The sequence below is a fragment of the Oryza sativa genome, chromosome 12, assembly GCF_034140825.1.
Source record: "Oryza sativa Japonica Group chromosome 12, ASM3414082v1".
In the NCBI taxonomy this organism is placed as follows: Eukaryota; Viridiplantae; Streptophyta; class Magnoliopsida; order Poales; family Poaceae; genus Oryza; species Oryza sativa.
In genome coordinates, this window is record NC_089046.1 from 1737372 (window position 1) to 1761941 (window position 24570).

The 24570-nt window shown below is 50.4% G+C and overlaps 8 protein-coding genes across 10 annotated transcripts; 3 read left to right on the forward strand and 5 right to left on the reverse strand.

Moving 5' to 3' along the window:
• Window positions 1–313: 313 nt before the first annotated feature.
• Window positions 314–1818, reverse strand: LOC9268646 (tryptamine hydroxycinnamoyltransferase 1-like). The gene has a single exon (XM_015763465.3). The coding sequence runs from the start codon at window positions 1754–1756 to the stop codon at window positions 416–418; it is 1341 nt and encodes a 446-aa protein (XP_015618951.1). The 5' UTR covers window positions 1757–1818; the 3' UTR covers window positions 314–415.
• A 420-nt stretch (window positions 1819–2238) lies between these two features.
• On the forward strand, window positions 2239–2965 carry LOC136354824 (uncharacterized). Its single transcript, XM_066306572.1, has 2 exons — window positions 2239–2560; window positions 2610–2965. Exons 1-2 carry the CDS (start codon window positions 2261–2263, stop codon window positions 2877–2879), a joined length of 570 nt encoding a protein of 189 aa, XP_066162669.1. The 5' UTR covers window positions 2239–2260; the 3' UTR covers window positions 2880–2965.
• LOC4351438 (cytochrome P450 CYP94D108) lies at window positions 2525–5168 on the forward strand. Its single transcript, XM_015765182.3, has one exon. The coding sequence runs from the start codon at window positions 3320–3322 to the stop codon at window positions 4874–4876; it is 1557 nt and encodes a 518-aa protein (XP_015620668.1). The 5' UTR covers window positions 2525–3319; the 3' UTR covers window positions 4877–5168.
• Window positions 5169–5432: 264 nt separating this feature from the next.
• On the reverse strand, window positions 5433–9502 carry LOC9268419 (pentatricopeptide repeat-containing protein At1g52620). Its single transcript, XM_015763640.3, has 2 exons — window positions 6583–9502; window positions 5433–5970 (listed from the first exon to the last, which is right to left on the reverse strand). Exon 1 carries the CDS (start codon window positions 9304–9306, stop codon window positions 6841–6843), a length of 2466 nt encoding a protein of 821 aa, XP_015619126.2. The 5' UTR covers window positions 9307–9502; the 3' UTR covers window positions 5433–5970; window positions 6583–6840.
• Window positions 9503–9697: 195 nt separating this feature from the next.
• LOC107277152 (phosphoglycerate mutase-like protein 4) lies at window positions 9698–11394 on the reverse strand. Its single transcript, XM_015763381.3, has 6 exons — window positions 11063–11394; window positions 10906–10956; window positions 10667–10777; window positions 10442–10600; window positions 10205–10280; window positions 9698–10072 (listed from the first exon to the last, which is right to left on the reverse strand). The coding sequence occupies exons 1-6, from the start codon at window positions 11300–11302 to the stop codon at window positions 9843–9845; spliced, it is 867 nt and encodes a 288-aa protein (XP_015618867.1). The 5' UTR covers window positions 11303–11394; the 3' UTR covers window positions 9698–9842.
• Window positions 11395–11845: 451 nt separating this feature from the next.
• On the reverse strand, window positions 11846–13537 carry LOC107279619 (cytochrome P450 CYP94D108-like). The gene has a single exon (XM_026022081.2). It carries the CDS (start codon window positions 13391–13393, stop codon window positions 11846–11848), a length of 1548 nt encoding a protein of 515 aa, XP_025877866.1. The 5' UTR covers window positions 13394–13537.
• A 1186-nt stretch (window positions 13538–14723) lies between these two features.
• LOC107276373 (phosphoglycerate mutase-like protein 4) lies at window positions 14724–16377 on the reverse strand. 3 transcript variants are annotated; one of them, XM_066306142.1, is made up of 6 exons: window positions 16229–16377; window positions 16007–16057; window positions 15780–15890; window positions 15569–15700; window positions 15395–15470; window positions 14724–15164 (listed from the first exon to the last, which is right to left on the reverse strand). In XM_066306142.1, exons 1-6 carry the CDS (start codon window positions 16337–16339, stop codon window positions 14971–14973), a joined length of 675 nt encoding a protein of 224 aa, XP_066162239.1. In that variant the 5' UTR covers window positions 16340–16377; the 3' UTR covers window positions 14724–14970. The 3 variants fall into 3 exon arrangements, with proteins under 3 accessions (XP_066162239.1, XP_025878067.1, XP_066162240.1); XM_026022282.2 differs by having other exon boundaries at window positions 15383–15470; XM_066306143.1 differs by having other exon boundaries at window positions 16007–16134.
• A 2951-nt stretch (window positions 16378–19328) lies between these two features.
• LOC107278298 (F-box/kelch-repeat protein At5g26960) lies at window positions 19329–22657 on the forward strand. Its single transcript, XM_066306670.1, has 3 exons — window positions 19329–20628; window positions 21152–21221; window positions 21382–22657. Exons 1-3 carry the CDS (start codon window positions 19403–19405, stop codon window positions 22114–22116), a joined length of 2031 nt encoding a protein of 676 aa, XP_066162767.1. The 5' UTR covers window positions 19329–19402; the 3' UTR covers window positions 22117–22657.
• The last annotated feature ends 1913 nt before the right edge of the window (window positions 22658–24570 follow it).

Consider the following 24570-nt stretch of genomic DNA (forward strand, 5'->3'; position numbering starts at 1 on the left):
TGGCCGCGATGCAACTTTAGGCGGAAGCCTGGTGGTGGCAAGCCGCTGATTCTTCTCTCGGTTAAGTTAACTAGGAAGAGATGGTCCCAGTGCCATCGCCTCCGTGGACGATGCCGGTGAATCCATCAATTAATCTTGTTACTAGCTGTGAGTTGGGAAAGATAGATAGATCATAGATGCTTGTACAATTTATAGACGACGGGTGTGAGTGAAGCACAACTAGAATGTCGATCGTGATGGATTCGGATTCGGATTCAATTACGCTGATTACTTCTAAGATAACCTTTTCTTTATTTACGCACGCACACATTCGTTAATTGCAGCAGTATACTTGAGTAGTATACATGAGTAGTAATCAGATAGGTTGTTATTATTACATGCGTGATTAGGCAGCTACATCTTGGTTAGTGTTTCACTAATCCATGGTGTAAGCGATGCTGGTGAGCTCATTCGCGTGCTTCTCCCACAGCGCCACGAACACCTCCACCCCACCACTTTTCCTCAGGCTCGGCATCACCACCACCACCCCGTCCTCTGGCACCTTCGCCGGCAGGATCCCGGCGAGCCGCCCGCCGAGCCCCATGTCCAGCCGGTGCAGCTCCAGGTGCAGCCAGCTGTCCGAGTCCACGTCCGGCGACAGCACGCCGGGCTCGTCCACGTTCGCCGGCTGAAGCGGCTCCTCCTCGTCCCTGCCGCCGTCGACGTGGAGCGCCCCGAAGTCGATGAACGACTGGAAGTAGCGCCGGTCGACGGCGCGGATCCCCGCGCGGATCAGCGCCGCCGCGTCCGCGAGAGTACCGGTGGTCAGCTCCCTCGCTGTCGGGCCGGAGCTCGCGTTGATGATGAGGTTGCCGAAGAAGCCGTTTGGCACGGTTCCTGTCCCGAGCCGGGCGCGGCCGTTCACGGAGACGTTCACCGACGTGCGCGCGCCGGCGTCGAGCCCGCGCACGGCGGTGATCTTCTTCCAGACGTGCGCCGACACGGTCTCGAACGTGGTGTACTTGCCCTGCGCGCGCCGCTTGAGCTCGGCGACGAACTCGCTCGGGTAGTGCAGCAGCACGTTGGCGACCTCGGAAGGGTCGATGCGGACGGCGCCGGTGTCGGCGCCTTGTCCTTGCCTGCTCGTGACGCCGTCGTGCGGCAAGAACTCCTTGCCGCGGTGCTCGAACTCGCACCGCGGCGGCCGGCGCGGCGAGAGCGCGCCGGGGCCGTACGGTACAGGTCGGTCAAGCAGCGGAGCTCCGTTGCGACGGACGGCGTCGGTCCAGGCGTGAAAGAAGGTGCTCATGGAGAACCCGTCGGCGGCCTGGTGGTGAGCCGACGAGACGACCACGAGGCCGCCGCACGCGAAGCGGTTGATCTGCACCAGCAGCACATGCGGCGTCGGCGCGTCCGTGTTGACCGGCGGGTGGAGGCGCGCGAGCTCCGGCGACGGCGCGAGCGGGAGGTGGTCAGCGAGGTCGGACGACACCTCGGCCTCCACGACGAGTGCGCCGGCGCCACCTCTGCCCGTGACGAAGAACGGGCGGCGACGGGCGCCGCGGCGGTCGAGGCGCGCGGTGAGGAGCGGGAAGTGCGGGAGCGTGGCGGAGAGAGCGTCGAGGAGGGCGCGGGTGGTCGGGTTGGGCGGCGAGAAGGCGAAGAGGACGGTGACGTGGTACGTCGGCGCGACGAGTTCGAACACGGTGAGCGGCGTCTCCTCCGTCTCGCGCGGCGGCGGCGGCACGACCGAACTCCTCTTCACCTGCACCTCCATTTTATCACTCTGGTTAGATAGATAGATGATGCTTTTGTGTGATGGATAGATGGTGGCAGTGGTTCATGTATATATAGCACGGCAGCCGCCACTTGCGTATATATATGTCAGTATGTCACTAGCTCAGCTGTGTTGCTATTAACATTTGAAGTGTGCGTACGCGTGCCAATCTGTTGAGGCATGCAATGCTTGATTTGTTGAGCTGCCAGAAATTCAACCGTGCATACGTGCGAGGGGTCTCAGTTGTACGGGAGACAAAAATACCTACTACGAGTACTAGGAACCGGACGTATATACGTTCAGATGAAGCAGGTATACGTAGACAGTGGTCGAGATTGCGTGGCACGCGCCGCGCTGTGCTGCGCGCGGGAATGGATTACTCCGACTCCGATCGATTCCGAGTCCTAATCAATCTCGTTGTGCCTCACATCGTCCACTATAATAAAATCTGGTACTCATCCAGTTGTTGCAACAACGCAAAAGCTGGTCTGACTGCTGCAGGCGATGGATCCGCCGGCTCGCAGATTGATGGATTCTCGGGCGGCGGCGCAGTTGGCGGCGCCACTTTCTGATCCATACGCGGCAGAAAAATTCGAAGACCTACTCCGAGAATTGGGGGTCGACCCTAGTATCCACACTGTAGTCCGTAGCGCCGGGAGATGGATGGATCCGGCAGCGGCGGCAGCGCGAGTTCCGATGAGATTCCACCGCACGCTCCAACGCCTAGGAATCGACCCCAACAGCGATGCCCGGAGCATCCGCGACATGCTACAAGAGTTCCGTCGAGGGGTGTACCAGGGAGAGGTGTACTGGGCTGGCCGAGTGATCAGGCCTCGTCCTTCGCCCATGCTAGGACGACGTCGCCGCGCCGCCGACGGGGATGCCCCGATGCAAGATGTCGCGAGATGTCCTCCTGGGCCTCGCGCTGACGAAGGCGTGCGACGCGAGGCAGGAGGAGTGCGCCGTGTGCCTCAGGGACTTCGAGGAGAAAGACATGCTGAGGACGATGCCGTGTAACCACTCCTTCCACGAGATCTGCCTCTTCCGTTGGCTCAGCGAAAGCTGCCTCTGTCCTCTCTGCCGCTACGCGCTGCCCAAGCAGCAGCAGGTTCAAAGCTGCTGATGATGCTATTTATGTTTCGGTTCACCAACAGATCCGTTTGTAACTTGTAAGCATATTGCCATCGATATAGAAGTAGAATCATGTTCTCATCGATGTATAGCAGGGCAGTTCATCATCAGAAGGTTCCTAATTAAAACATTTCTTATCCTCCACTGGATTTAACTAGTATTGCCTGCAACGCAAGGCCCTGTCTTGGCTAACAAGCCGAAACAACTTGCCACTCATGTGCCTATCCCTATCATGGTCAGGCACACGGTTCTTCACAATATACGTATAATTTAAGAATTGCATTGATCTTCAAAGTAATTAATTAGTGGATTGATAGAAGTTTAATCGACTTGACATTGCAATTATAAATTGCTTTGGAGATCCAGTGTCCCAGTATATAATGCCAGGTGAACACTCCTCTTCCATCAACCAGCTTGCTACCAAGTCGATCAATGGCAATGGACTCTTACTACTGTTCCATGCTCTTCTTCCTCCCTCCGATACTCTACGTCTCCTACCACCTCACAAGAATCCTCGCCGACAAGAAGAAGCCCACCACCCATGGCCTCAAGGCGCACCCGCTGCTCGGCCACCTCCCGGCGTTCGTCAACAACAGCCACCGCTTCCTCGACTGGACGACGGAGCTCATCGTCGGCAGCCCGGAGATGAGGATGGGCTTCTGGATCCCCGGGATGCGCACCGGCATCATCACCGGCAACCCGGCCGACGTCGAGCACATCCTGCGCACCAACTTCGCCAACTATCCCAAGGGGGAGCACGCCATTGGCATGCTCGAGGACTTCCTCGGACATGGCCTCTTCAACTCCGACGGCGAGCAGTGGCTCTGGCAGCGCAAGAACGCCAGCTACGAGTTCAGCAAGCGCTCCCTGCGCAGGTTCGTCGTCGACGTCGTGCAGGCCGAGGTCGCCGACCGCTTCCTCCCGCTGCTCCGCCGCGCCGCCGGTGATGGTCGTGGTGGTGATATCGTCGTCCTCGACTTGCAGGAAGTGCTCCAGCGATTCGGGTTTGATACCATCTGTATGGTGGCGTTCGGGCACGACCCGCGCTGCCTCGCCGACGGCAGTGTCATGGAGGATGCCAGGTCGGAGTACATGCACACCTTCGGCGAGGCGCAGGACCTCGTCGTCGGCCGCTTCTTTGATCCCATCGAGGTCTCCTGGAAGATCAAGAAGTGGCTCAACGTCGGCACCGAGCACCGCCTGAGGAAGGCCATCGCCGACGTCCATGCCTTCGCCATGGACATTGTCCGCACACGGCGCCAGAGCGCGTCCGTGCAAGACAGAGACGACGTCTTGTCGAGGTTCGTGGCGAGCGACGAGCACAGCGACGAGGTCCTCCGCGACATCGTCCTCAGCTTCCTCATCGCCGGCCGCGAGACGACAGCGTCGGGGCTGAGCTGGTTCTTCTGGTTCTTGTCGTCCCGGCCCGACGTCGTGGCGCGCATCGCCGACGAGGTCCGTGCGGTGAGGGAGGCGACCGGCACGCGCCCCGGCGAGCCGTTCGGGTTCGACGCGCTCCGGGAGATGCACTACCTTCACGCCGCGCTCACCGAGTCAATGCGGCTGTACCCGCCGGCGCCGATCGACTCGCAGTCGTGCGCGGCGGACGACACGCTCCCCGACGGCACGCTCCTCCGCGCCGGCTGGTCGGTGACGTACAGCGCGTACGCCATGGGGCGTCTCGCCGCCATCTGGGGCGAGGACTGCTTGGAGTACAGGCCGGAGCGGTGGCTCGGCGACGACGGCGCGTTCCAGCCGGCGAGCCCGTTCCGGTTCACGGTGTTCCATGCGGGGCCGAGGATGTGCCTCGGGAAGGAGATGGCGTACGTGCAGATGAAGTCCATAGTTGCAAACGTGCTTGAGGAGTTCGAGGTCGACGTCGTCAAGGAGATCGCCGGCGGCGGCGTGCCGGAGCACGTGCTCTCGGTGACGCTGAGGATGAAGGGTGGACTACCTGTGAAGATTAGGAGAAAGACTGAAGCTTACTAGAGAAGGCCACAAGGGTACTTTGCCGCTGAATGGTACTATAATTAGTTAAGCTTCAAGTTTTGCTCTTTTCGTTTTGAGCTTATGGGTTAAGAATAACGTTTGTGATTTGGTTGTTTTTGGCCGTTTTCCATTTCCTACTGGACTACAGCGGCAGAAAAATGATTTGCCCTGGGTTGAATTGATGCCAATTAATCAATAAAAGGATGGCGTATCACTGTATTGTACAAATTTAACAAGTTGAAATCAGCCATGTAAGACACAAATAGACCTGTTTAAGCAACTATTTGACCAACTTTCAGGTGTTGTTCTTACTGCCAAATGAATACTGTAAGTACATTACTGATGAACTAATGATAAATTTGAGCAGATTTCTGCGGAAAACTAATGATACATTTGAGCAGATTTGTGCAGAAAACTAATGACACATTTGAGCAGATTTGTGCAGAAAATACACAAAATACTGAGACATGGGACTCCTATAGTGGATAGTGATGATGCAGCACCCAAAATGTCGGTCATGGCCATAAAAAAAACTTTGTAATGGCATTGTTCTAGATGAGCAAGACGGCAAGATTTCCAGATTTGTCATGATACCAACGAGTGTTTGTACATGTAAAATTACGTGTAAGCTATACAATGTCCTGCACTCCTACACCTAAAGCTAAAAGAAACTACCTGCATACTTACTGAGTGATGGTCTGACGGAGGGTGTTGTGATCTGCAAGTCTGCAACCGTCGCCTATACCGAATGATAGAAGGACAACAAAATTCTAAATCGCGTACCCATAAAAAACCAATCTAGTACTGGACGTTGACACATCCTAATACTACGTATCTGGATAGCGATATGTCTAGATTCGTAATACTATGATGTGTCAACATCAAGTATTAGGTTGGTTTTTTATGGGATGGAGGGAGTATGATCTAGCTGCAGTTGCTACGACGGTCCTGCGCTTAAGCGACATTGCAGTCTGATTTACACCTGCGCATCCTGCCAAATAATCTTGCTTGCAGTGTCACAATAGCATCAACTGTAGTTGAGTGGCCATTGGAGACACTAACCATGGAAAAGTCATAGGGTTAAATAAATTCACCTGAAAAGCAGCAAGAAGTTATTTATTTTTCAGTAAGAATCTCATAAGCATTGCTTCTGCTTGACAGGCAACTAAAGTGCAAGCACGAAAGCTCTATACCAGTACGAATTCGAAGTTTCATAAGTCTTACATTTATTGATATGTTACTGAAGAATTGAACAGAGTAAAATGAAAAAAAAAATCAATGTCGACTGATGACTTCAGTTACAGGTTAATGATTACTGCAACATAAAAACATACTATAATTTAGTTACTAACGACCTTGAGAACAACAGCAAATATTAATTCAGACACAGCATCAACATGGACAAGAAACTAATGCAACATTTTCCTTTCACATGTAATTCCAAACGAATGATGCCAATGAATTGTGAATGAGAAGATAACTATGTTTACAGAAACAGGACACCAGTAGTATGTTTTTTTTGTTTCCTCTAGCAAGTCTAGTTGAGTAAACAATTTAAAGAAGGGGAACTAGCACATGGAATTTTAGAAGTTCTAATGTTCAATTTTCCTGTAGTTGAGTTGTCAGAAAAACTTTTGAGTCTTCAACCATCAAAGATTCAAGCATAATCTAAAATCACATATGACCAGTCATAGCAAGATTAATACCTTTGGGTGGAGATCTCTGCGGGAGATTTGGTCATATTAATACCACTCCTCCAGTTAGATGGTACTATGAACGTTCCTGATCTTTCAACCTCCAGTTGCTGAAGTAAAAAAATCAAATAAGCCGTAACAACAACCTTGTTGCAGTAACTTTGTACCCTACACTCTCCTTTCTTTCATAATGAATTTGGCTGGTGATTTTTCTGGCCAAACAAAAGAATAAATGATCTCCCTCATTTACAAGAGCCAGGTAGACGGGCATCAAGAATTAGCAAATTTCTGCTCCACACGCTGCAAGGATTTACACCCTGCAAGATGCTGTAAAACCCTGGAGACTTCACAGCAAACTGACTCAGTTGCATATTGGTCAAACAAAAACTTGTATCTAAATATTATCTCGAACTCCTCTTGCTGAAATTCATTAGGAAGGATGGTCCTCCAATTCACTGATTTTCCAACAGAACAAAAGCCATAAAGAAGTGAAAGGAAGGTGATAGGATTCGGCACATAGCCCTTTTTAGCCATCCTATTTTTAAAATCCAATGCTTCCCTGAGCATATTATGTCTACACAGGCTGAAGATGATGGCATTGTATGCTGAATTCCTTGGATCCCCTATGTCAAAAACCAATTTCTTGAATACGACTAAAAGGGCATCCTTGCCATGCACCTCACTAGTGTTACAGCAGATAGAGTTGATGACACAAGGAGTACAACTAGTGAGCCCATTGACTAGATAATGTAAGGTAACATCATTAGGAGAACAATGGTTAAGCAACATGGTTTCAAAGTACAAACCAGCTCTGAGTACTTTGTCTTTTTTAAACAGACTACCAATTAGGATGGTATAAGTTACCACATTAGGAGATAGAGCTTCAGCCTGCATATTTGCAAACAAGCCTTCTGCAGAGTCTGTATCACCTGTCTTACAGTATCCATTTATTAATGAAGAGTATGTAACAACATTTGGCTTGCATTTCCGCTTGATCATATCACATAACCACCTTAGAGCTCCATTAAGGTTACCTTGTTTAGCATAGCCACTAATAACTGTAGTATATGTAAACTCGTCCGGGATGCACCCAACCTTTCTCATGTTGCTCATGCATAGAATTGCCTCGCTCATCATTCCAAACTGACAATAACCTTTTATCATGGCATTGCAGCTAACAATGTCAGGGCAGACACCCTTGTGTTCCATGAATTCGAATATTTTCCTTGCATCACCAAGATTCTCACTCCTAATGAATCCATCAATTAATGTGGCGTAAACAAACTCATCAGGTTGGACATTTTTCTCAAGCATCTCTTCAAGAATGTTCTTAGCTGCAGGAAGCATGCGTTTCTTGCACAAACCACTAATCAATACATTGTATATGTTAACATCCGGGAATACCTGTCTTTCTGTCATCTTCTCACGAACAATCAAAGCCTCACTGACTTTGCCAGCAACTACAAGACCATGAATTAGTGCTCCAAATGTGACAACATCAGGAGTATGCCCTCTGCCCATCATTTCCACAAGCAAATCTGATGCAACCATCAACTCCCCTCTCATGCAGAACCCATGAATCAATGGAGTGTAGCTAAGCTGATTTGGGTTCAACTCCCTCCTGATGGCCTCCCTCAAAAAATGCTCAGCCTTTCGAACATGCCCTTCGTGGCACAGCCCAGTTATCAAAGTATTAAATGTGATGATATCTGGGTCACATCCACTTGCAAACATCTGCTTCAAGATCACCATAGCCTGTGTTGCAGACCGGCAATTGCACAAAGCATCTATGACACTGTTATAAATCTGGACATTGGGGGAAAATCCCCTTTTCCTCATCTCCAAAAATAAACTCCCAATCTTCTCTAGATCACCCTTCTTTCCAAGCCAATTTATAAGAGAACCATATGTCACAAGGGTTGGCAAGAATCCATTTGTCTCCATTTCCCCCAACAGCAACAATCCTCTACCCATATCTCCACGCCGGCAATACCCATCGATCAAGACGTTATAGAACACTACATGTGGAATGCACCCAGCTCCCCACCTTGCTTCAATCAATTTCAACCCCTCTTCCACTCGCCTTTCCAGGCACAGTCCCCGGACAAGCACACAAGTACTGTAGTTATCCGCACCACTATCCTTGCCAAGCATTTCATCATACAGCTTACGGGCGTCATCCCAGCGCCGCTGCTCCACTAGGAGCTTGAGCAGGCGGTTGCAATGGGTCACCTCCGGGAGCGAGCCGTACTGCTCCCTTACGCGCTCGCACATCTCGGTGGCCTTTCCAAGCATGCCAGCGTCGGCGTAGGCGGCGACGAGCGCGCCGAGGCAGGCGCGCGTGGGCGCGGCGCCCGCGAGAGACATAGACTGGAGCGTGTCGTCCACGGCGTCGAAGCGGCGGGAGCGGGCGAGGAGGCGGAGCAGCGTGGAGTGGGCGAGAGGAGTAGGGTCCTGGAGGGCGACATGGTGGTCGGGGGACTGTGACCAGGAGAGGAGAGCGACGGCGAGGTCGGGGTCGGGCAGGGAGGAGACGGCGGCGGCGAGGTGGGCGTCGGAGAGCGGGGAGGGGAGCAGCGCCGCGAGGGACCGTGCCCAGGTGGGGTTCGTGGAGCGGGTGGCGAGGACGCCGGCGAGGGAAGCAGCGACGGCGGGGGAGATTAGTGGGTTTGGGTTGTGGCTGCGACGGAGGCGGCGGCGCGGGAGCGGGGTGATGCGGGGCAGGAGCCTGAACATGAAACGCAGACGACGCGGCGGCGGCGATGGCGACGGCGACGGCGACGGCGGCTGCGGCTGCGGCGGCGGCGACGGCGACGGCGACGGCGACGGCGACGGCGACGGCGGCGGCGGCGGCTGCGGCTGCGGCGGCGGGGTGAGGAAACGCGGAGGCGAGAAGCAGCAACCGATGGGCCGGCCTTAAAACAGCAGAGACGCTCCTGACCTGACGATCTAAACGCAATCTTAACCGTTCAATTGCAATGCTACAGTACCGAGAAGATCATCCAACGGCAGAGAGCCGGTCCTCAGTCTAAGGGAGGACATCCGAATTAGCCTTTTTTTTCCCTTCAGATTTGCATCTTTCCCCCCTTTTTGCGATTGTTTTGCAGATTGATATACAGCTAACACGACGAAACAACGAGTAGTTTATGATCAATTCATCATGATTATCACACCGAAGAAAATAGCAATCAGAAAAACGAAAAATGTTTCAGACTTCAAGTCATGGGTGATTGAATCACTGAATACACTGACAAGATGAGTCGCTGAATGTGTTAGGCAGAGGCTCCATCACCGCCAAATGCGTTCTCCAGAAAGCCATTTTCACTGAGATGGCCGACGTCTCCACACCTCTCAAGGATCCACCGGCCGGTGACGCCGGAAATGCGGAAAATGTTCAGTGAAGTATTGGGAATTTTCCTACGAATCGAGCTGTTGGGTGGATCAGTGTGCCGGCAGAGTTCTAGTATGGCAGCACCATGGCCGACAACAATCACCCGCTCCCCTGTCAATGCAACATTAGCAAAACATCTTTAAGGTTCCAGGATAGCAGCTTGTCAGGATAAGGTGTACAATGGCATACACAAATGAAATGGAGTAAAAGTTCGATTTTTTTTTATGATAGTTTGATACTTACCGATATGATTCTGAGCAACTTTGTTCAGGTAGGAGATGCCCTGCTCACTTAACTGATTAAGACTTTCTCCACCATCCTAAACATCATTTGAAACAATGATAAACTTTTCAAAAGTTATATAGTACTAGTGCTACAAAATGGTATACACTCACTCCACTTCTGATTTAACAGACCTAGACAAAGTTACATTTCTCGGGTTATAAGTGTTCCAAAGAAAAAATACGGTTTGGAACTTACCGGAAATTCGTGGTTTCTGCCATCAAAGTCCAAACCATTTTTGACTTCAAAATTAGCAAAGCCTTTGAAAACGCCTGGGCTTTTATTCATAGCATCATCCCACGTCAAACCTTGCAGATATCCCATGTGCCTTTCTCTTAGTGCTTCAATCAACACTAACTGGAACAAATTATTGGTGTTACTCATGGAGGAGAAAGCAGGAAAAGGTAGGCTAGAAGAACTCACGTTTGATACATCACAGACTTTTGCTATGATTTTTACAGTCTCAGCAGCACGCTTCAAATCAGACGAGTATATAGCAGCTGGCCTAGCTTTTCTTGCAAGACGACGAGCCACCTTGTAAGTTCGCATCAGATCGATTCATTCAGACAGAAAATATCAAATTAAACTACCAATGCTGGTAATACCATAAATCCACATATTGGTGGTTCTGCTTCGAAATTTTGAGCTAGTGTGTATCGTACCACAACAGCCTGCTGTTTTCCAATCTCGTTCAGCTCTGGATCCATTTGCCCCTATTGCAGAAGTTCAGTGTTCTATCAGGAGTATGTATTTTCATTTTTCCAACACAACGAATCGTCAGAAGGATAAAGCAACAGATGCTTGGTGTTGGCTACCGACCTGAACGATGCGGGAGGAGTTCCACGACGTCTCGCCGTGCCGGACAACCACCAGCTCCACGAACCGATCGACCTCCTTCGCCATGGTGACAGCTGACACCTGATGGCCGCAGGCGAGAGGGAACAGAGGATACCTGACAGCCGCCGTCGCCGGCGAGATGGGGCGGAGGGTGGCTGCTAGCCTCAGCCACCGGGGACCAGGTGCTGCGGCCTGAATGCTTGGACGAACAGTGCCTCGCATATGTCCTGCCGGACCACACGTAACATCAGCTATTGGGTCATTTCAGTATTTGTAACCACTATCCAAGGATGGCGACGCAGTACGAATAAACAAAATCTGATGAGTGAAAAGCAAGAGACCACGTTTTCCTCGTGCACAAACCCGGTAAAATCCACTGCTGAACACAACCGTATAAGGAAAGTGGTACTCGTTCCGTTCCATTTTAAATACAGTTGTGAGTTTTTATGTCTAATATTGACCGTCAATCCTATTTAAAATTTTTCTTATTAGATGATAAAATATAAATAATATTTTATGTGTGACTTATTTTAAAAAAATATATAAATTTTTAAATAAGACGTGCGGTCAAAGATTGAAAAAAAAAATCAGAACTACATTTAAAATGAGAGAGGGAGTAAGTGGTAACACGCTACCGATAGAAGTTTTTTCGAAACGACCGGCACAAGCGTTCATCTTTCAACAACAGGTGTTCAAGTAAGAAACACAGCGCTAAGATATATAGTTCTCCTGTTAATTCAGTTGCAAGAATCACCAAACCATCCCCTAAAAAGATTCACCCTTTCTCCTTATCTTCACAGGTAAGCCACCCTTCATCCTCAGCGATATAGAGAACACATGCTCCGGAACGCCCCCGCCGGCGACCTCCTTGACGACGTCGACCACCAACTCCTCGATCACGTTAGCAACTATGGACTTCATCTGCACGTACGCCATCTCCTTCCCGAGGCACATCCTCGGCCCCGCGTGGAACACCGTGAACCGGAACGGGCTCGCCGGCTGGAACGCGCCGTCGTCACCGAGCCATCGCTCCGGCCTGTACTCCATGCAGTCCTCGCCCCATATGGCGGCGAGCCTCCCCATGGCGTACGCGCTGTAGTTCACGAACCAGCCGGCGCGGACGAACGTGCCGTCGGGGAGTGTGTCGTCCGCCGCGCACGACTGCGGGTCGGTCGGCACCGGCGGGTACAGCCGCATCGACTCCGTGAGCGCGGCGTGGAGGTAGTGCATCTCCCGGAGCGCGTCGAACCCGAATGGCTCGCCGGGGCGCGTGCCGGTCGCCTTCCTCACAGCGCGGACCTCGTCGGCGATCCGCGCCACGACGTCGGGCCGGGATGACAACAGCCAGAAGAACCACGTCAGCCCCGACGACGTCGTCTCACGGCCGGCGACGAGGAAGCTGAGGACGATGTCGCGGAGGACCTCGTCGCTGTACTCGTCGCTCGCCACGAACCTTGACAAGACGTCGTCTCTGTCTTTCACGGACGCGCTCTGGCGCCGGGCGCGGACAATGTCCATGGCGAAGGCATGGACGTCGGCGATGGCTTTCTTCAGGCGGCGCTCGGTGCCGATGTTGAGCCATTTCTTGATCTTCCAGGAGACCTCGATGGGGTCCATGAAGCGGCCGATGACGAGGTCCAGTGCCTCGCCGAAGTTGTGCATGAACTCCGACTTGGCCTCCTCCAGGACCCCGCCGTCGGCGAGGCAGCGCGGGTCATGCCCGAACGCCACCATACAGATGGTGTCGAACCCGAATCGCTGGAGCACGTCCTGCAAGTCGAGGACGACGGCATCACCACCGACACCATCACCGGCAGCGCGGCGGAGCAGCGGGAGCAGGCGGTTGGCGACCTCGGCCTGCACGACGTCGACGACGAACTTGCGCAGGGAGCGCTTGCTGAACTCGTAGCTGGCGTTCTTGCGCTGCCAGAGCCACTGCTCGCCGTCGGAGTTGAAGAGGCCATGGCCGAGGAAATCCTCGAGCGTGCCAATGGCGTGCTGGCCCTTGGGATAGTTTGCGAAGTTGGTGCGCAGGATGTGCTCGACGTCGGCCGGGTTGCCGGTGACGATGCCGCTCCGCATCCCGGGGATCCACAATCCAATCCTCATCTCCGGGCTGCCGGCGATGAGCTCCGTCGACCAATCAAGGAAGCGGTGGCTGTTCTTGACGAAGGCCGGTAGGTGGCCGAGCAGCGGGTGTGCCTTGAGGCCATGGGTGGTGGGCTTCTTCTCGGCTAGGGTTCTTGTGAGGTGGTAGGACATGTACAGTATCAGAGGCAGGATGAGGAGCATGGAATAGGCGTAGAACTCCATTTCAACTGACTGAATTAATTGCTACTTTCGCTGTTGGTTGACATATATGGACATGCATTTGCTACTGCTTTTATATGTTGAGCTATCTGCCTATCTACGCTTCAGAGTTCAGAGATGTTGAGCTGTTTAATTGAAAGTCCTACTCTGAGATGAATGCTAAAATATTGTGAACTGTACTAAAGAGTGTGTAAGGCCATGGATTGGCACATGTATGCCAAATTGTTTGTTCTTGTTGCCCAAGATAGGGACTTGCGTTGCAGACTTCAGAAGACCAACTCGAAGATCAATTATTTAATCCAATGGAGGTTAATTGAGAAATGTTTGAGTAGGAAGCTTCGGACGATATGGACATGTATCTATAGAGCGGGGAGCGGGAGAGACCTTGGTCAATGTTTTATAGCAACTCTATTGATTTCATTTTCTGCTAGTACACAGTAGTACTGTGCTGCCGTACCGACAAATTTGTATTTGTACTGCAAAAGAGAAAGATAATCGGATGGTTTGATCATGTCTGAAATCACGAAATGGATCAAGAATAGTAGACCAGACGGTTGCTTGGTCGTAGAGTGGAGCTGAGGGGGTGCCTAACAACCCGGTTCAAAATATTTTTAATCTATACTTCATATATTTCCATCCTATTTGCACCCTCTGTCCAAACTTAAATACTTACATCAGCCTTAACTCGATCCAAATTAAAGTAAAATAAAGGAGTGATACCCTTTTATTTTGTACTAACTCTGCCCCTTCATTTCGTACTAACTCCGTCTAGTGGCGGAGCTTAGTGAAGGTTATCCTGGGTGGTGAACCCCAGCTCATTAAGCAGCTAATTCTGTTTAGGCGCACACATGCAGGAGAATGTTTTTTGAAACTCATGCCGATATGCGGATGTGACATCACATATTCAGGGTATTAAGACATCCAAATTAGCAATAAAAGCATTTGGTACTTCGGCCCTTATCAGTATTCTTTCTCATGTCTGCATTCCTGCTGTTTTTTACTTCAGCCCCTATCAATTTTCTTTTTCTTACTTCTCTGGTAAATAAATATCCCATGTTCTGTTCTAATTAAGCTTGAAATTTTTTCAAGGACTTTTAGTTTTATGAATGATTCCACAATCGGAGTTAATGCTTCGGTCCTTGCCTGGGTTGGATTCTGAACGTGATTATTTTTTTTCCACTAACTGAGGTGCTTGACTAATCCCCAGATCAAAGCCACCAGCAAATCGAATAATCATATACAAGGGACCGTGTTTCTATTGTCATACTTTGGAAACCAAAAGTTTGGTTGATTATCATCTAGCAGAGCAGGAGGTTATAGTCACACGAATGTGTGACTATTTAACTAGTACTAAATATGAAAAGTCCAGTAGCTAGTTTCAATCAAGCAATTACAATTTGTGAATTCGTGAGTTATGCGATGTGACTCAGTTAGCACGAAAGTTCTACAATTGTCAAATTGAGAGAAAAGAGAGACAAACAGATAACAGTTCATGCCCGGATTCATGAAATGGCCCAAGAAGCCGGTTGGTTGGTTGGTTGGAGGCACTACGTAGAGGCCTCATCGCCACCAAATGCATTCTACGGGAAGTCGTCTTCGTTGAGATGGGCGACATCTCCAAACCTCTCGAGAATCCAATGGCCGGTGGAGCCAGAAATGTTGAAGACGCAGATCGAAGTGTTTGGGATTCTCCTGCGAACTGAGCTGGTTGGATCGGCGTGTCTGCAGAGTTCCTCGATGCTCGCTCCATGGGAGACCACAATCACTCGCTCCCCTGCCAATGCAGCATACATAATAACTTCATTTTCTGTGTATTATGAGCAACTGCTTGAATGACTCGGCATAAGAATGTGCAGGTGCATTCTGAATTTTCTTTGCACCGCTAGCTTTCACTTTACTAATAGCATGCTTACCAGATTTGAAATAGCTAACTCAACAAGCAAATTTCACTATTCTGTCAACCATACAAAAACTTCAGAGTGAGAATATTACAATACTGCCTACCCTTGTGCTTCCCAGCTATTGTGTTCAAGTACGAAACACACCGCTCAGATAGTTGGTCAAGGCTCTCCCCGCCACCCTGTCAAAACAGAAAATTGTTCGAAACACATCTACTAATGTTAGGCCAATCATTATCAAGCCTAAGAAGTTGGTGAGAAAATTAAGGATGAAAGTTACAGGGATTTCTTGGCTTCTGTCTTCAGATGAGAAAGCCTTGTAAGCGTCAGGCTTGCTTCTGACGGCATCATCAAACTTCAAACCATGGAGATCTCCCATGTGCCTTTCTCTCAGTGCAGGACTCAACACCAGCTGAAAGCAAATCAAATGAGAAACATAGCAAGTTTACCACTGGAAAATGGAAGCTTCAGCATATAATGCATGTACTTACGTTGGACACATTGCAAGCTGTAGCTATAGTTTGAGCCGTTTCGGCAGCACGCTTCAGATCAGAGGAGTACACGGCAACTGGCTTAGCTTCTTTAGCCAACCGACGAGCAACCTTAGACGTTAGCACCAATTCCAAGTTCAGGTTTTTCGATAATAGAATTCCAAGTTCAGACAAAACCCCAAATTACAATCCTGTTTCATTATTTGAAATGTATTGGTAAAGCTCACCATAACAGCTTGCTGTCTGCCAGCCTCATTCAACTCTATATCCATTTGTCCCTGTTAAAATTGTTCTGATGATCTGTCAACTCGAGAAAATTGATGGAATGACGACGAGGGGACTGAAGAGCTATTGACTGAAGAAGGCCATCAACCAAGTATAATTCTCAAGAAAAATTGAAAAGGACAAGTTATTGGTGACAGGAACAAAGGGAAGACAAGACCGCCGACCTGAATGATGCACAAGGCGTTCGCCGATGTCTCCCCATGGCGCACCACCACAACCTCGGCGAAGTCCTCGCCATGCGACGACACAGGAGGAGGAATCGTCCGCTCGCTCATTGAGTCATTGTGGTTGGTACTGGCATCTGCAATCTGCCAGGCTGCTACGGACTACAGAGAGGAGAATATATGTATCTGAAGGAGGCTGCAGCTAGTTGAGTTTGCAGGTGATTTGCAGCTTCCCGGAAACCACACACGTGATGCTTTCTTTTTTTGAACGAATCATGTGATGCTTTCTGATGCCACTTGGTCTTACATTCTTCTATTCTTTGCACTCGTGTTAACCATAATCGTTGTCCTTTTTTCCTTGGCACAATTGACTGCCAATCTGGTCTGACTTTGGTGATTTGCATCCATCAACTTTGATGATGGCCATTAACCACCAGCTCAGGACAATGCACTTTACCGTTTACTGGTGCGCTCTATGTCCCTTCCCTTTCCATAAACCATAAAGCACTAACTTGTCTTGTGTATTTGCATGTTCAACTTTAGGGCATGAAAAAACGATGGAGTGCTGATCGCTGAATGGCACACATTGGAACTTTGGAAGCTACTATGTGCGCTAGACGGTGAATCGTTTGTACTGTACGTGGTCAGGTTGATCTGCCTGTAAAGTCTTGTGTATTCCTCTTCACGTGTTGGTCAAGCCAAACATTTCAGAATGGGCAACTAAATTATGATCAGATAATCTAGTCTAACCAATTCAAAACTATTTTTAAATGAAACTAGAAAGGAAGCCCGCACAAATGCGCGGGTGTCTTATTTACTATTTCATGAACACAACGCTAAAAAAACATATTTATTATAAGATTTCGTTATTACCTTATAATAAAAAAGTATCTACGTTGTCAAATAGACCCTAGATATGTTAGATGATAATAATTTCTCCCAGATTCTAATAAAAATGACGTTCACCCGGTTATGTATAAATTCCCATATTATCACGACTATTTATTATCATTGTTTTAAAACCTGGGCCTATTTAATGGATGAAATTGCATATGTCCTATCACCAAAATTAAGCCTAATACATTATTAATATACTAAAAGGTTTACCATTAATCTGAGTGTTCAGGTCTCACTTATTTCCAAATCCATGTATATTTATTGTAAGAATACCACTTCTACTGGTTAATGGAATAACACCGTTAAAATTTGACGTAAAACCCCTCTAACGGATGAAGCTTGCCGTAGCCGCCAAGCTTTCTTTCTCACACATCCATGTAGCCATGTCACTTAAACCTGGCGTTGAGGGCAATTTAACGCCTAAATCACTATCGGCATGCTCATAGAGGATTACAATGGTAAGTAGAAAGTTGAGCACTATTACCAACAGTAGCCTCCAATAGGGCCACCTCAACTCAACCAAATGTAAGCCTTTGCTAACGCTTACAACAACGTAGAAAGTTTTCTCATCCATGTTTGATGTCCTTCAACTAAGGACAAGAGAGATGATGGAGATGATAAAAATAGTTTTTCTCACAGAAATAGTTTTATTTACGTTTTGAGTAGATTTGTGGTATAAAGTAGACATGATTTGTTTATAGTGTTAATCAGTACTATTTAATATTTTTTATAGATACAATATTATGTTTTGAAGATAAGCATGATTGATCATTCGACTGTGCTTAAAAAATTATATATAAAGAGACATATCACGATGATAATCTATAGAGCATCCTATCATTATTATTTATATTTTGACCTAGATCTTTTTTTTGGCAAAATTTGCTTTTAACACATGTTGTTCGTAATTATATGAAAAACTTTTACTAATTCCAAGAATATATTTATTTTCTCAAACTTATTTACATAATTAATTTGTTCAAGTGCACTTATAGTCAAGTTAGCGGGGGATATGGCATACATCTAGAAATTATGCCCGACATATTAGAATTCATCAACAATAATAAAATATATCATGAGTAGTTTAATGTGCATGTTATTGGACTGTTCATTTATAGCTAAAACTATTATGCATAAAAAAAATCATACATATACCATCATAATCCTTGTTATGGATTAAGGTGCTTGTGTTATGGAAAGATCATTGACTCAAAATATTTTTTATAGTATTTTTCACATTACCTTGTAGTAAAGAAAGAATTTTTCCATGCGATAGAAAACTTGGGAGCAAAGAAGGAATTGGGTAAAACTTTAGGGACACATAGAAAATTTTCTCTAAAATATGTTGTGATATTATCTAAAAAAATATCATGAAATTAATTATTTTATGTCGGTCTTATGTGTCGTGATGTATTTAACATTATAATATCATTACTATAAGTCCACGGTAGTTCATTTAATTAGAGGAATACAATATGATCACAAATTGAATATCTGATTTAAAAAATAATTTTAAACATGGGTGTATGTTTAGAAGTAATATGTTTTATTTTTATATTATAGAAAATTATATAGACCGTCCTTTTTTCCCGATGGCACTAACGCACGTATACATGTTTTATTTGGGCTTTAACTTTTTCTACTCGTACGTACTACGTATGGTTTCTTGGGTTTTTTGGCTGGTGAACAGTTCGCCAGCTTTAATTATTTTTTATCGTACGTAAATACGTAGTTAAAATTTCCCAGTGAAATAGTTACGTATTTTGTTTGTATACACGCGAGATTTGGTGGAAGGGATTAATTTTATCCAATAGATCTAATCTAATGGTGTATACTAATGGATCCACCAATTTAAATGAAAATTAATGGTGAGATGCTTTGTTTTTCTATAAATTATTAGAAAGTGCCACGTGGTGGTCTAGGAATGTTTGTAGGAGTCCACGTGGCCGTTTGAGGACGTTTGTAGAAAGTTTAATAGACTTTTAGTATATAATAGATCAGATGATGTAAAGTGAAGTACACTGTTATTCCTACAGGCCAAAGCTGACCTAACCAATTCAAAACGCTCAAATTTTAAACCCAAACCTTCGAATTTCAAAGAAAAGCAACGGCTCCACCACCGTCGCCGTTGCTGCGCCCCGCACAAGGTGGGGGCACGAGCCCAGCCGCCCAACGACTTCCCCTCCACTCCACTCCACCTCCCACGATTCCCCACGTCCAATCACAACCCACCTCGCTCCCCGAGCAGCAGCTGAGCTCCCAATCCGGCAATCCGCCATGCCCGCCGCCGAGAGCTGCCACTCCCGCAGCCTCTCGTGGCTCGTCAAGTCCTGCATCCCCGCCGACCCCGCCCGCCACATCGCTGTCCCCGTTCTTTGCCCCACCCCGCAACCGCCGCCTCCCTCGTCGCCGCCGGCACCCCCAATCTCCGCCCTCCCCGACGACCTCCTCCTCGAGTGCCTCGCCCGCGTCCCCCGCGCCTCCATCCCTCCGCTCCCCGCCGTCTCCCGCCGCTTCGCCACGCTCCTCGCCTCCGACGCCTTCCTCCACCTCCGCCGCGCCCACGCCCACCTCCGCCCCTCCCTCCTCGGCCTCTCCGTCTCCGACAACGGCTGCATCGCGCAGGCGCTGCTCCGGTTTGAATCCTCCGTGCCCGTGCTCGAGGTCGCCGCGCTGCCGTTGCCCCCGACCCTGCTGCATTGCGGCGGCTCCGTGTTCGCGCACGCCCGCGCGGTCGTGCTGGGTCGGGATGTCTTCCTCATCGGCCGCGGGGCGACGCTGCGCGTCGACGCGCTCACCGGCGCGGCCCGCGCGTGCGCGCCCACGCTCTTCCCGCGGAAGAAGTTCGCCGCTGCCGCCGTGGGCGACCGGATCTACGTCGCCGGCGGGTCCGCGCGCACCGCGGTGGTCGAGGAGTACGACCCGGAGGCTGACGCGTGGCGCGTGGTCGGCGAGGCGCCGCGGCGGAGGTACGGGTGCGCCGGCGCGAGCGCGGGAGGCGTGTTCTACGTCGCCGGGGGCGTCGCGGTGTCCGGCGAGGGCGCGCGGGCGCTCGAGGCGCACGTGTGCGCCGGGTCGGTGGACGCGCTGCACGTCGCGTCCGGCGCCTGGGCGCGCCCCCGTGCGCTCCCCGGCGGCGGCTGCGTCGTGGGGGCGTGCGGCGTCGGTGACCACCTGTACATGGTGGCGAGCCACGCGGTGGAGCTCTCCTTCTGGAGGTGGTGCGGCGCCACCGGCCGTGCCGGTGACGGCAGAGGCTGGGGCGGGTGGGTGGCGCTTGAGGCGCCGCCGATGCCGAGGGGGTCGGTGGGGCTCGGCATGGCGGTGCGCGTGGCGATGGCCGGCCTAGGAACCAACAGGGTGGCGGCCGTGGTGAGCGCTGCGGCCGTGAGGGGTCACAATGCCGGCGGCGGCGCGTTGGAAGGGATGGTGCTGGTGTACGACATCGCCGGCGGCAAGTGGAGCCGCGCGCCGGACCTGCCGCCAGGGTTCCGCCGCGCCGCGTGCGCCGGCGTCGAGTGCTGAGAATGTTGGTAGATGTGGTCCCCGCAGTTCAGTGAGATTCGCGCTATTTGGTGGGTGGATAGGATAGATTGATGCTAATGTCAAGTAACATGGCGCCATCGTGGGATTGTTTGTTGAACAGCAACTTGATCGGATGCTATTACAATTTTTTTCTCCAGTTGTTATTTAGCATTGGCACATAACTTGGATTCAAACTGGAGTACAGTTCTTATTCATTTTCTGCAAATTATGGGACGCAAATATTATACGAGTGATTATTCGACTGATAGCGATTTATGATCCGTTTCCTGGAGCATTTTTTAGGCAGAAAACAGCACGCGGAGGGCCGTGGGGCTTGTGGTCAGATTCATGGTCCCATAGAAGAACTGATTCGAGTTGGTTGTCTACTTCTCTGTGGCTTCCTGTGATGCCAACAACCTACTGTCTCGACTGTCGTCCCGCCTCGAGTGATTACTTGTGCTTACATTCATTTACGATTGTACTCCATTTACATTGTTCAAGCTTGCAATTTGCAATGTGGTCCTCTTCCTGCTTCATAAATCACGATGAACGCGAGCCACGTGATTGCACGGTGAGCATTTGCGCAAGAATATATCAACTGTTGCTGTAACCCTATAAGCCCTGTAATTTAGTAATCTATGTGGCTGTGTGATCCGAGTAATTCCTGGTTCACCTTCAGTACTTCACTCTCACTGCCACTGCACGTACGCACTCTCGCCATCCAAATTCAGAATCGATTCGGATCAGCTTCTACCAACTCCGCCTTAAATTTTGTCACGCCATTCCGACTCATACGCCGCTCGCATCGCAGCTCGTTCGTGCCACTGTCCAGCCGCAAGCCCCACTTCCCTGCAGCTGCTGTCTCCATCTCTTCCATTTTATTTGCTCACACTGAAATGCACGCGCGACTGCTGCTACGAATGCACGCGCCCATCTCCTTCGCGCCCGCATCTTCGCCCGACGCCGCCTCCTTCGCGCCCGCCGCAGCGGACGTCGGCGGCGCCGTGTGCCTCGGCTACGGCATCGCCATCGCCGTCGGCGTCCTCGTCTTCATCTCCACCGTCATGCTCGCCTCCTACATCTGCGTCCGCGCCAAGGCCGGCGCAGCTGCCGTGCTCCTCGCCGACGACGACGACGACGGCGGCGCCCCGGCAGCGTCCGCCGTCGTGGTGCTAGGCCTCGACGGCCCTGCCATCGACGCGCTCTACCCCAAGTTCCTACACGTCGGCGTCGGTGACGACGACAACGCGTGCGCGGGGGCGCAGTGCGCCATCTGCCTCGGGGAGTTCGTGGCCGGCGACGCGCTCCGGCGAGGGCCCGGGTGCGGGCACCGGTTCCACGCGGAGTGCGTGGAGCGGTGGCTGCGGGTGAGCGCCACCTGCCCGGTGTGCCGCGACTCGCCGCTGCCGTCGCCGATGGCCACGCCGCTCGCGGAGGCCGTGCCCCTCGCTGCGCACGCTCGATGACACAGCCACACAGGTTCACATGTCACATATGTTACTGTGCTCTGTAGACAATTTTTGCTCTCTCGAATTTTCTTTGCTTCATTCGAAGCGTGAATGCGTGATTGATGTACTCCATACATTTCAATACTCGCATAGTACTACTCCAGAGTCCATATACTAGGATATAGCTTTTCTGACACTGGAAGCTTTGGGAAATGGATTAGGGTAAGTGATTAGTGATAGATGGAGTATTATATTTTTCATAGCACAGATCATCAGGACGATGTCTGCGGAACAAGCAAAGCTAGCGTGGGGTCGTTTTCATCAGGCAACGGACAATACAATACGTGCATCTTATTATGTGTGCCCGTTAACTCGAGAGTGGATTCTAATCACTTGAGGATATCCCTTATGTATATTTTTCTTCTAAATTTGATACAAATAGTTGTACGATGATATCTATCGATACATCAAAAATCAAATTCAAATTCAATGTACATCTCAAGGAAAAAAATGCATATGTGAATAGTATGCTACTATTCATAAGCTGAATTTGTTTTTTTATATCTCGACGTGTGAGATGAATTCAAACCTGAGATTTTGTGGAGTTGTATAGATATGTTGTATGAGTAGCATCAAATTTTTTTAGAATTTTTCATAACATGATTTTTAAGAAAATGAGGAAATATTCTCTCGACAAATCAAAATAGTTTCCCGTTAAGTCTCGCTCGTCCTAGCTGCAACGCATGTGGTCATGTGGAGTTATCATCACGCAACCCTGCACATTATCACAAGGTTGGCTCGACCGATTCATGGGCCTGTGCATGGGCCTGGCCAAGACATGATATTTTGGAAAAAGTACACCGAAGGTCCTCAACTTGTCATCGAGTTACAAAATCGTCCCCCAAATGCAAAACCAGATATCCGGCGTCCCTTAACTAATCAAAACTAGTCCCAATAGGTTCTTCGGTGGTTTTGGCTCTAGTTTTGTTCTACGTGATGGCTAAGTCGGCGTGGGCCCCACATGTCAGTGTGTCCATGTCATCACTCACTCTTTTTCCCATCTCTCCTGATCCTCTCTTCTCCCTTACTCGGTTACTCTCTCTCTCTCTCTCTCTCATTCTTCTTTGGGTAGGCCGGCCCACGGGCACAAGGTGGGAGAGAGGGAGGGCGGCCAGCGGTGGCCGGCGATGGCCGACGCGGGAAAAGGCAAGACGATGGCTCCTCCTACCGCCGGAGAAGACGAGAGGGAGGGTGGCCGGTGGCGGCCGATGCTAGGGCGGCTGCGGCCGGCGATGGCCGATGCGCAAGAAGGGGAGACGACGGCTCCTCCTACCGCCACAATGACGCCGTCCATTCCTCCCTCCTCGCCGAGGCCTTCGCCTCCGATTTCCTCCGCTCCCTCCTCCGCCGCATCCTCTCGTTCGCCTCCTCACCTTCCTCCCTCCATCCACCTTCCCACGCCGGCCCTCCCCCGTGCAGACTGGCTTCCCGACCTCCCTTGCTGACCTCGTCATCAAGAACCATGATCGCCCAGGCGTCGTCGCCCGATGACGGCCACCGCCCCGCCATCTCCCACCACTGCGCTCGTTGGCGTTGGGTCCTCCTCCTGCCTCCTCCCACGGTGGAGACCGGCAGACGTCGCTAAGCTACCAAATTTGCACGGCCACATCTTCGTCTCGACGATCCAGGAGGTAGAGTTGGAGGTGGCGGCGACGCCCAGGTTGAGGTATGCCGATTCCGTCTCCTCCCTTTGGACCGACGGTGACCTCCTCCACCTTGCCCTCCCAGCCACGAGCGGGACGGCCGCTGAGGGGAGTGGGGAGTCCAGCGGCGAGCGCGCACGGGGAGGGAGGAGGTGGGGAGGCCTCTTTCTCCACGCGGCCACCGCCCGTCGGCCCTATGATCCTACCGCCCCCGCTCCTCCGTCGTCGCCCTAACCGACCTCCTCCCTAACCGGCCTCCTCCCGCGTCGCCTGTTGCTAGCCGTCGGTCCTTCTCCTCTCCCTCCTCGTCCCGGCGACCTCCTCACGACCCGCCGGCCAGCCTGCTAGAGGAGAAAAGTGAGATACAGAGAGAGAGGAGGAAGGGAAAGGAGGGGAAGGAGAGAGAGGATGATATGTGGCATCCTGATAGGTGGGGCCCACGTGGGTTCCATGGTGATTCAGCCACCACGTCGTATAAAAACAGGGTCAAAACCACTGAAGGACCTAAAATGAATGGATTTAAAATTTGAGGGATGTCATATATCTGGTTTTGTGGTTGGGGGATGATTTTTGTAACTCGATGATAAGTTGAGGGACCTCCGGTGTACTTTTTCCTTACTAGAAATGCTTACAGCATATACACTAGCAGACTATAAATCAACTATAAACAGATTTCGAGAAGATAAAACATACAGATTTATAGACAGTTATAGTACGGACTCCAAGATGCATGCGTGTATGACAGGTGAGACTAGATATTAATTATGTA

Bases quoted from the DNA above. Each gene is read 5' to 3' on its own strand.
- LOC107279619 (XM_026022081.2), bottom strand. From the start codon at position 13,393: ATGGAGTTCTACGCCTATTCCATGCTCCTCATCCTGCCTCTGATACTG.
- LOC9268419 (XM_015763640.3), bottom strand. From the start codon at position 9,306: ATGTTCAGGCTCCTGCCCCGCATCACCCCGCTCCCGCGCCGCCGCCTC.
- LOC4351438 (XM_015765182.3), top strand. From the start codon at position 3,320: ATGGCAATGGACTCTTACTACTGTTCCATGCTCTTCTTCCTCCCTCCG.
- LOC107277152 (XM_015763381.3), bottom strand. From the start codon at position 11,302: ATGCGAGGCACTGTTCGTCCAAGCATTCAGGCCGCAGCACCTGGTCCC. The intron at 10,778-10,905 runs GTACGATACACA...CGAACTTACAAG, and splicing joins GAAAACAGCAGGCTGTTGTG to GTGGCTCGTCGTCTTGCAAG. The intron at 10,073-10,204 runs GTAAGTATCAAA...TTGCATTGACAG, and splicing joins AGTTGCTCAGAATCATATCG to GGGAGCGGGTGATTGTTGTC.
- LOC136354824 (XM_066306572.1), top strand. From the start codon at position 2,261: ATGGATCCGCCGGCTCGCAGATTGATGGATTCTCGGGCGGCGGCGCAG. The intron at 2,561-2,609 runs GTGTACTGGGCT...CGCCCATGCTAG, and splicing joins GAGGGGTGTACCAGGGAGAG to GACGACGTCGCCGCGCCGCC.
- LOC107276373 (XM_026022282.2), bottom strand. From the start codon at position 16,339: ATGAGCGAGCGGACGATTCCTCCTCCTGTGTCGTCGCATGGCGAGGAC. The intron at 15,471-15,568 runs GTAACTTTCATC...CTGTTTTGACAG, and splicing joins ACAGAAGCCAAGAAATCCCT to GGTGGCGGGGAGAGCCTTGA. The intron at 15,165-15,382 runs GTAATATTCTCA...CTGCATTGGCAG, and splicing joins GCACAAGGGTAGGCAGTATT to GGGAGCGAGTGATTGTGGTC.
- LOC107278298 (XM_066306670.1), top strand. From the start codon at position 19,403: ATGCCCGCCGCCGAGAGCTGCCACTCCCGCAGCCTCTCGTGGCTCGTC. The intron at 20,629-21,151 runs GTGCGCCGGCGT...ACATTGTTCAAG, and splicing joins CCAGGGTTCCGCCGCGCCGC to CTTGCAATTTGCAATGTGGT. The intron at 21,222-21,381 runs GTGAGCATTTGC...ATCCAAATTCAG, and splicing joins GCGAGCCACGTGATTGCACG to AATCGATTCGGATCAGCTTC.
- LOC9268646 (XM_015763465.3), bottom strand. From the start codon at position 1,756: ATGGAGGTGCAGGTGAAGAGGAGTTCGGTCGTGCCGCCGCCGCCGCGC.